The sequence below is a fragment of the Garra rufa genome, chromosome 15 (genome assembly GCF_049309525.1).
Source record: "Garra rufa chromosome 15, GarRuf1.0, whole genome shotgun sequence".
NCBI classification, from domain to species: domain Eukaryota; kingdom Metazoa; phylum Chordata; class Actinopteri; order Cypriniformes; family Cyprinidae; genus Garra; species Garra rufa.
The window spans coordinates 45,097,309-45,107,543 of NC_133375.1; the positions used below are offsets into that span (position 1 = coordinate 45,097,309).

Sequence of the window (10,235 nt, forward strand, 5' to 3'; positions counted from 1 at the left end):
AGAAAATGCTAATAAATAATAACAATGTAAAATCAAAATACATAAAATAAGTATAAATTAAAACTGTAAAATTAAAATACATGAAATAAATATGAATAAATATATATTTTTAAAAACATTATTAAATCCTAAAAAAGTAAAATAATAATAATAAAAAAAATTAACATTGAAATAAATCAAATAAATACATATAAATAAATAAATAAAAAAATTATTAAATCCTAAAAATGTAAAATAATTAATAAATAATTATAAAATAAAAATACAACCAACTAAAAATGTATTAAATCCTAAACATTTAAAATAATAAATTATTTTAAAATATAAAATCTAAATAAATCACTTATTAAAATTAAACCATAAAAACGCAAAAATGAACTGCATTATTTAAAAGAAATCTACCAGCAATATATAAAATAAATAAATGTAAATAATTTTTAAAAATGTATTAAATCCTAAAAAATGTAAAATAATAAATAAATAATTATAAAATAAAAATACAACCAACTAAAAATTTATTAAATCCTAAAAATGTAAAACAATAACTAATTTGAAAATAAAAAATATAAATACAACAATTACTAAAAATTTATTAAATCCTAAAAATGTAAAATTATTAATTTTAAAATTAAAAATAAAGATATAATATATACAAAAAAAAGATTGAATCCTAAAAATTTAATATAAAAAAGTTTTGTAATATAAAATCAAAATAAATCACTTATTAAAATTAAACCATAAAAATGCAAAAATGAAATGCATAATTTAATCTAAATAAAACACTTAAATCATAAAAAATTTTAATACATCAAATCATAAAATGTCAAACTGAAATATTTCTAAAATCGAAATAATACATATTAAAGACATAATAAAAGGAATTATGCAACAAAAATGTAAAATTGAAATAAATACCTACAATAAAAATCTACATAAAATACTTATTAATTAGAATTAAATATAAAAATGTACAAATGTGACCCTGGAGCACAAAACCAGTCTTAAGTAGCTCAGGTATATTTGTAGAAATAGCCAAAAATACATTGTATGGGTCAAAATGAGTGATTTTTCTTTTATGCCGAAAATCATTAGGATATTAAGATCATGTTCCATGAAGATGTTTAATTTCTGATGAGTAATACGTATTGCTAAGAACTTCATTTGGACAACTTTAAAGGCGATTTTCTCAATAGTTTGTTTTTTTGCACCCTCAGATTCCATCTTATTTATTCAGCTTTCAGATGATGTTTATATACATGTATATGATGTATATATATATATATATATATATATTTTTTTTTTTTTTTTCAAAAAATTGACCCTTATGACTGGTTTTGTGGTCCAGGGTCACAAATATAAATAAATAAACTAATAAATGATTAAAAAAATTATTAAATCCTAAAAATGTAAAATAATAAATAAATAATTGTAAAATAAATAATAAAAATACGACATTTACTAAAAATGGATTAAATCCTAAAAACATAAAATGATAAATAATTTTGAAATATAAAATATCTAAATAAATCACTTATTAAAATGAAACCATTAAAATGCAAAAATGAAACGCAGGATATAAAAGAAATCTATATAAAACACTTAAAATAAATTACATCATAAAAAGTAAAACTGAAATAAATCCAAATAATTAAACACTTATTAAATAGCATTAAATATAAATATGTAAATATGTGATGCAGCACAAGTATATTTGTAGCAATAGCCAAAAAAACACTGTATCGCTCAAAATGAAAAATCTTTTATGCCAAAAATCATAAGGATATCTTGTTACATTAAGATATTTTATAAATTTCCTACCGTAAATATATCAAAACTTAATTTCTGATTAGTAATATGCATTACTAAGAACTTCATTTGGACAACTTTAAAGGTGATTTTCTCAATATTTAGATCTTTTTGCATCCTCAGATTCCAGATTTTCAAATAGTAGTATCTCAGCCAAATATTGTCCTATCCTAACAAACCAGACAGCAATGGAAAGCTTATTCACTCAGCTTTTGATATATATAAATTTAAAAAATGTAACCCCTTATGACTCGTTTTGTGGTCCAGGGTCACAAATAAAATATGTAATACTAAATAAAAAATAAATATATAAATACTAAATAAAAAAAAATTCTATTATATTTTTTTATGTTTATCTACATGTCATTGACCATTATTGACTAATTGACCATTAACTCATATCATGTGAACCATGAACATGCAAAGCTGTTGATCAATTATTGCAACATTAACTATTTGAAAATCTGGAATCGGTGCAAAAAAAATCTAAATATTGAGAAAATCGCCTTTAAAGTTGTCCAAATTAATCAGAAATTAAGTTTTGATATATTTACGGTAGGAACTTTACAAAATATTTTCATGGAAAATGCTCTTAATATCCTAATGATTTTTGGCATAAAAGAAAAATGTATAATTTTGACCCATACAATGTATTACTGGCTATTGCTACAAATATACCCGTGCTACTTGAGACTGGTTTTGTGCTCCAGGGTCACACATCTGCTTGATTTTTATAAACAGGTCACAGTATGAAGGCTCCTGAGTTGAGCAGCATGAGGAGAGCAGAACCTGTGGGTGAGCTGGGTTTCTCAGGCACAGGAACACGAGCTCCGCCGCCGAAAACAGCCACCCACAGCTTGCTGTTGAGCGGGTGAGCGACGATGCGGAAGAGCTCGTGGGTGGAGTGAGTGGCCAGACCGTGGACGAAGAGGCTGAGGAAGACGGCGGTCAGGATCTCACACAGAAGCACAGGCAGGCCGGGCTGGTTCTCCTCTCCGGACGCGCTCAGCAGCCGCATCAGGACGCTCACACCTGCACAGAGACACAAGTGAGTCTGGAGCCTGATCACGAGGTCAAAGGTCAGTCAGAGGTCACCGTGGTTTACCAGGCCACTGTGCAGGAGAGGTGTTGGGCAGGACGGCCTCCTCCATGCTGACGCTCCTCACCGGGGGCTGATGGGTAAGCAGGACGCTCTGGTAGGTGATGCCCGTGAACGGATTGACATGGCTGAGGAACAACAGACATATTAGAATTAGAGCTTTCATTTGGGGGTGACTAATTATGATGAAATAATGCACATGCATCAATGAACATGATGCAGAAGTTCATTAGAACGCAGTTTTATAAGCCGAAAACAAGATATGAGCAATAAGTGACATTAGCAATATCACACCAAACAAAAGTGTGAACAAAAGTTGTACTAAACAAGAAGTTCATACTGTGTTTTAGAGTGTGTTTGTACATTTGTAGTTCAGTTCATTTGGTCCAGGCCAAACAGGAAAATAATACATTTGGTCCTGGTCTGTTTAGCATTCAAACTGGCAAATGAAAATAGTTGCAATCAAAGTCACAGCAGAACAGTTGTCACCAAACTGAATGAATTCAGGTTTGAACAACGATTCAGTGACTCTTTCATAAACACAGTCACTCGCATAATTTCTGAAAGAATCATTCATTTGAATGAATGGTTCAGTGGCTCACTTTTAATTAAATACTTCACTAATACCTGTTTATTATATCATTTTGCAATGTTGGAACAAAATATTTCTATCCAAAGATACTTTTTATAATGTTGATAAATGTTTTTCTCATTTAAAGGATTACTCCACTTCCAAAAAGAAAAAAAAATCCTGATAATTAATTAAACATCCAAGATGTTTTTTTTTTCTTCAGTCGCACAGAAATGACGTTTTTTAAGAAAAACATTCGATTTTTCGAATTGTGCTCAAAGGATTGAAGGATAAAAATGCAGTTTCAGTGCAGCTTCAAAGAGCTCTTAAATTAAATAAATGAATATTTATACACTTTTTAACCACAAATGCTGGTCTTGTCTAGCTTTGCAATGCACATGCGTACTCTGTCTACTCCGGGTTCAAGACAGTTAGGGTATGTCCAAAAACTCCCATCTCATTTTCTCCTCCAACTTCTAAATCGTCTTACACCTTTTTGTAAAGAGCGCTTGATCTTCTTTGCAATTCACTTTGTAAACACTGGGTCCGTACTAGTGCTGTTTTTGGCGGCCGGTTTTAATTGTGGTTTTAGTCTAGTCTTTGTGTGAAGCTGTCATTTTAGTTTTTATTAGTTTCAGTCACGTTCATTTTCTTATTAGTCTAGTCGAGTTCTCATAGCACAAGTTGATTTATTTTTAAGAAACTGCCCAAAAATCGCTTTGACATCTGAGACGCAAAAGCAACCTTTTCCACCTTTGACCACAAGATGTCATTAGTGTGCAATGTGTTGAAAAGTTTCGAGTAATGAACATTGCAGTTGATGGGAAAGCCTCGGTGCGTCGAAAAGATCATTTTCCCATCACTACTAAAAAGTGCAAATAAAATGTGTGTCGTTTCTTCTTTTTCTCCCAAAGATGAACCCCGGCTGGCTGGCCATCGGTCCCTTCATCTGTGTCAGACTTAACTTTGTTTGTAGTCGTCTTCTAGATAATGCCGCGAGTGGAGCTTGAGGGAAAGACCTCTCCTGCATCTGCAAGGTTTAGTCTAGAAGGGAGACAGCTCTGGCTATTGGGCATGCGCACATCAATCTAACGTTATAATAATTTAGTTTCATCTCGTTTTCGTCAACGAAAATGAAGAGGCATTTTAGCACAGATTTTATTTTGCAAACCACATTTAGTCTCGTTTTTATTCGTCAACGATATTGCATTATGCATTTAATTATAGTCATCGTCGCATGACCAGCATTTACGTTTCGTCTCGTTTTCGTCACGTGATAAAGGTTCGTTGACGACGATATTTAGTCATAATTTTCGTTGACAAAAGCAACACTAGTCTTCTGCAGCGATGTATGGTGATTTTGAAGTTGAAGGAGAAAAGTGAGTTTTTCGACATACCCTAACTGTCTTGAACCGGTGTACACAGAGTACACATGACCATCACAGAGCTAGACAAGACCAGCATTTGTGGCTAAAAAGTATATAAATTATAATTTTTTTTAGACAATAACCAATCATTTGGCTAGATAAGACCCTTCTTCCTCAGCTGGGATCATTTAGAGCCCTCTGAAGCTGCATTTAAACTGCATGTTTAACCTTCAATCCGTTGAGCACCATAGAGGTCCACTATATAGAAAGAAATCTTGGGATGTTTTCCTCAAAAAAACTAAAGAAAAAAAAAGACATGAACATCTTGCGTGACATGGGGGTGAGTAAATTATCAGGACATTTTTATTTTGAAAATGGAGTAGTTCTTTAATCTGCCATGGCAGAGTATACATGTGCACACGGATCCACACAAAGGCCACTCTGCAAATGCCACACATCGGTCCGGAGCAAACGCATGTCACATGAGAGTCACATTCATGGGTCATTCGCTCATTATCAGACTGAACGATTACAACATGAGCAAATGAAGAGAATCAGTGCTGAGGACAGAGGTCACGGGGTCACACCCACCTGTAGCTGTGTCCGTCACAGAGACACTGATAGATGCAGGCGGAGAGAGAGGCTGCCAGTGTGTGCATCACATAGATCTGAGACAGAAGACAGGCAGACGCGTTAGAGGACGGATTATGATAGTAATGACACCTCGCTATGATGAGCCACGCTTCACCTCGTTGTTGACGACATCCGGGTGCGGAGGTGCATCCAGAGCGTTGATGGTGTGCAGTATGTCGTGTGTGAGGTTGGTCAGGTGCACTATGGGATTGGCCACCACTGTTTTGGAGCTGGCGGTCCACGCCAGGAAAAGAGGAACGCACAGGTGCTGCGGAGCGGGAGCGGAGATCTGGAGACCGCCGTCCTGACGAGACAGAGAAAACACATTGATAACTCACATGTGCAAATGAAATAATGCCAAGAGACAAAACAACAGAAAAGCAGCATGCAGTGGTATAGGCAGTGTGTGTGAGAGAGTATTTGAAGCCTCAGAGCCTCAGGAACTGAGCAGATTTAACACAGCGACCGCCTCCTGAGCTCAGCACTCAAAACCAGATCAGAAACGTTCACGGTGGTGAAACAACATAAAACGTCACATCGCATCGCATCGCATCACAATGCATAGCATATGTTCACATGACAGCCATGCACTACAAAACTGAAAAGTTTTTCTATTTTCATTTTTGGATAGTTTTAAGTCCACAACAGTAACTAAAAACACTTTATTATGCAGCAGGTGTTAACGTTTCTTTGTAAAAAAGAACTTGTGCATGCCTCTAGACCGAAGACGTCAAATTTTTCACAAATTCATGCCTGCATTTTGAAACCAATTATCTAAAATGTGCGTTTAGGCCCCCAAATGCCACTTCCGTATAACTAAATGACCAAAATACATGAAATGTTTTCAGTTGATTCGGGAACCTGCTCTGAAGCTTTGATCTAAATCAAGTATAACTGCTTTTCAAAATCATAACAAACGATGTTGAAATTCGAAAATAAATGGCTCTTATTTTGATCTGGTTTTCGCTAGTGAACTGCTTGAACTCAACGATCAAAGTCATGAGTTTGAATCAATCGGAGCCGTTCCAGCATAAATGACTCGATTGTTTAGGTCTGTTTCTCTTTTCAGGTCTTCAGCCTTGTTTACACGACACTGTCAGTACTACTACTGGCTTAGCGCGCAAGTTTTATAAGATTAACTGAAATAAGCTAAACAAGTATGATGTTTACAAATAAAATATCTATATTTCCATTCCAAAGATAACATCCAACGCAAATCTAGGAACATATTGAGGTGAGGTAAGCAGTTTACTGCTAACTAGTGAAACACTGCATTAATATGACCAGCTGCAGCTCAAAACATGTTTGATCTCGTTAGGTTCAGTTTTTCAACTGAACACTTATTTCATAGATACATTGTCTTTAAGCACTTTTCAAGTCCCTTTTCAGAAATTTGGCCATTTTCAAGGGTTTTCCAAGCCTTAAATAAAGTCTTTCTTTAAAAAAGTCACTTTAAGCACCTTGTACTTTTTACTTCTGTCAATTGTTTTGACGAGAACCAGGGTGATGCAAACTACAAGAATGCATCATTAGTGCAGCACAGCATAAAGAATTATTTTTAAAGGTATTGCATCATGTGGACCAAGTAATTAGTGCAGAAAAAATTCAAGGCATATGTGCAAGCTAAGCGTATGGACATGTGTACATGTAAAAACTGAAGTATATGTTGGGCTTCAGCATGTAAACAGAAAAGATCTCCACTTCCAAAAGAGAAATGTCCTGATAATGTACTCACCCCATGACATCCAAGATGTTCATGCCTTTTTTCATGTCGTAAAAAAAATGTTTTGAGGAAAGCATTTCAGGATTGTTCTTCAAATAGTGGACTTCAATGGTGCCCAAGAGTTTGAACTTCCAAAATGCAGTTTAAACGCAGCTTCAAAGGACTCTAAATGATCCCAGCACAGGAAGAAGGGTCTTATCTAGCCAAACCATCTGTTATTTTCTTAAAATAAATAAAAAAAGACAATTTTTCCCATTTTTTTTTAACCAAAAACGCTCGTCTTGTCTAGCTCTGTGGAGCGCATACGTACTCCCGTCTCATTTTCTCTTCCAACTTCAAAATCATCCGACATCTCTGCAGAAGTGTTTAGAAGATTGATTTTGAAGTTGGAGGAGAAAATGAGACGGGAGTTTTTAGACATACCCACATATGAGCTAGACAAGATGCATTTGTGATTTAAAAAAAAAGTGTATAAATATTAATTTAAATAAGAAAATTACTGATTGTTTGGCTAGGAAAGACCCTTATTCCTCGGCTGGGATCGTTTTGAGCATTTTGAAGCTGCACTGAAACTGCATTTTTATCCTTCAATCCACTGAGCGCCATTGAAGTCTACTATATGAAAAAAAAAAATCCAGGAATGTTTTCCTAAAAAACTGAAAGTGAAGCAATCCTTTAAGAGGATGCATGTCCTGCATAACATCAAGCGTGTTACCTGCTGAGACTCCTGCAGCAGCAGAATGAGCTCCATCCTGACGGAGGCCAGTCCTCCTCCGTGAGATCCGTGCAGACTGCAGTAACTCAGGAAGATGCGCAGCAAGGGCTGGTTCCTCTTCAGCCACAGCCTGCGCCGGTGCTGCAGCTCTCTGGCCTGCTCCGCGGCGCCCTGCTCCTCCAGATCCTCCACCTGGCTCAGATCGGCTGAGATGCCTTCGGGCAGGTGTTGGAGGAAGGGGTTGTATCCGCAGCATCTCTGCAGCGCAGAAACGGCTCGCTCCAGCCAGTGGCACAGCTGATGCCGCAGCTTTCCTCCGTCCAGCTCGTATCCCGTGGAAAGCGTCCGCAACTCCGTGGTGAGGATCTTCAGGCAGGAGCTGAACTTCAACTGGTCCGCGAGGATGTCCTCGGTCAGGGCGGGAGAATCGTCTGCAATGTGATCGGAGGGAGTGGATGTTACTACTGGACCACCGTCGTCTTTCTCCGGATGGATGGTCTTCATCGCCAGGCCTGATTCTTCCTCATCTGAGTCTTCTTTGTCACTGTCCCACTTGAGGTCCAGAGGCTCGTCCTGGAGGGTGACGGACGGATGGCTCCAGTCGAAACTTAGCACCGAGTCTGACTGACTGTTCTCTCTGGGAGACGAGAGCGAGGACACCGACTCCAAGCCGTTGAGAACCGGTTGAGACCAGTCCAGAGCCGAGATTTCGTCTTTGTGCTCGCTCAACGACAAGGACGGATTCTCAAGCACCTTTGAGCGTTTCACCACCTTCGGCATTTTGGAGAGCACCTCTAAAGCCAGCATGGGACAGCCAGATTGTAAGTGAGCGTAAGCAGCGGTGAAGAAGAGCCGTCGCTCTGTAAGGCTGATGGAGTCGACGGCACGGCCTTCAGCGGTCAGACCCACTTTAGCTTTATCGGAGGATCCGAAGTGGCGCCGCAGCAGAAGCGGGTGCGTGCGGAGGTAGGTGTAGAAGTTAAAAACGTCAGAACTACAGGGAGATGATCCGGTGCTTCCTGAAAGAGATTGAGTCCTGTCAATAACAATCAGTTCCGGAAACACACGAGAAAACAAAAATCTCTACCAGTCATCTTTGGTTGGCTCAGCTGGGGTCTAAAAGACAATTGAAGGAATAGTTCACTTCCAAAACAAAAATTTAAAGATAATTTACTCACCTCTTTGTCATTCAAGATGTTCATGTCTTTCTTTGCTCAGTTTTTTTTTAAGGAGAACATTCCAGGATTTTTCTCCATATAGTGGACTTCAATGGTGCTCAATGGACTGAAGATTAAAAATGCATGATTAAATGCAGCTTCTAGGGGCTCTAAATGATCCCAGCCAAGGAATAAGGATCTTATCTAGCGAAACGATCGGTCATTTTCTTAAATAAATTAATGTTTATACATTTTTTGAACCACAAACGCTAGTCTTGTCTAGCTCTGTGTGAACTCTGTGTATTCCGGTTCAAGACAGTTAGGGTATGTCTGAAAACTCCCGTCTCATTTTCTCCTCCAACTTCAAAATCATCCTAGACCGCTGTTTTACCTTTTTTTGTAAAGGGTGTTTGATCTTCTTTAAATGTTCACTTTGTAAACACTGGGTCGGTACTTCTGCAGTGAAGTGAAGTTGGAGGAGATGTTTTAGACATACCCTAACTGTCTTGAACCAGAGTACACAGACCGGGTTTTTGCTGGATTTTTAAGCTCAAATTTAAGACTCTTTCCCCTGGTTTCACAGACAAGTCTTAAGCCTAGTCCTAGACTAAAATGTAAATCTGAGCTGTTTTAACTGAAATAACTGCACTGACTGATCTTAAAATATATCAGTGCCTTTGTTTTGTCTCAAGATGCACACCAGTAATGTGTTTCTCTGCATGTTTATAAAAACATGCTTAAATGTCCTAATTAAACTATGGCCTAATCCTGGCTTAGTCTAAACCCTGTCTGTGAAACTGGGCCTTTAAGACCTTTAAGACCTGCGCAAGTAAAATTAATACCATATGAGCACGGCTGGGCAATGTCTATAGTAACATATTAAACTGTAAAATGACTGAAAAAGCAGAATTTACACTTCAGATACAAGTTGTCCTAAAAGTTCAAAGTATTAATTATTATATTAATTTAAACAATTATTCTAAAAAAATATTTTACTAATAAATAACATAAATTAGGGGTGTGTGATTTTGACAAAAATGATATCTCAATATTTTCTGGGATCTTGTCGATTGGGCAGCTGACTCCTCATTTTTCTTTTTATATTCTTATTATTATGCGTGGTCAATTCACACTGCAGTGATAGAAATTATTCTTTTTTAAGAA

General features: G+C 36.6%; 1 protein-coding gene across 1 annotated transcript in view; it reads right to left on the reverse strand.

Annotated features, from left to right (window-relative positions):
• The window catches only part of LOC141287783 (dmX-like protein 1), a 54,678-nt gene that overhangs the window by 24,719 nt on the left and 19,724 nt on the right, over window positions 1-10,235 (reverse strand). Inside the window, 5 exon segments of the mRNA XM_073819909.1 lie at window positions 2,596-2,838; window positions 2,912-3,033; window positions 5,435-5,511; window positions 5,592-5,780; window positions 7,915-8,933. Coding sequence (XP_073676010.1) covers window positions 2,596-2,838; window positions 2,912-3,033; window positions 5,435-5,511; window positions 5,592-5,780; window positions 7,915-8,933 — 1,650 coding nt within the window.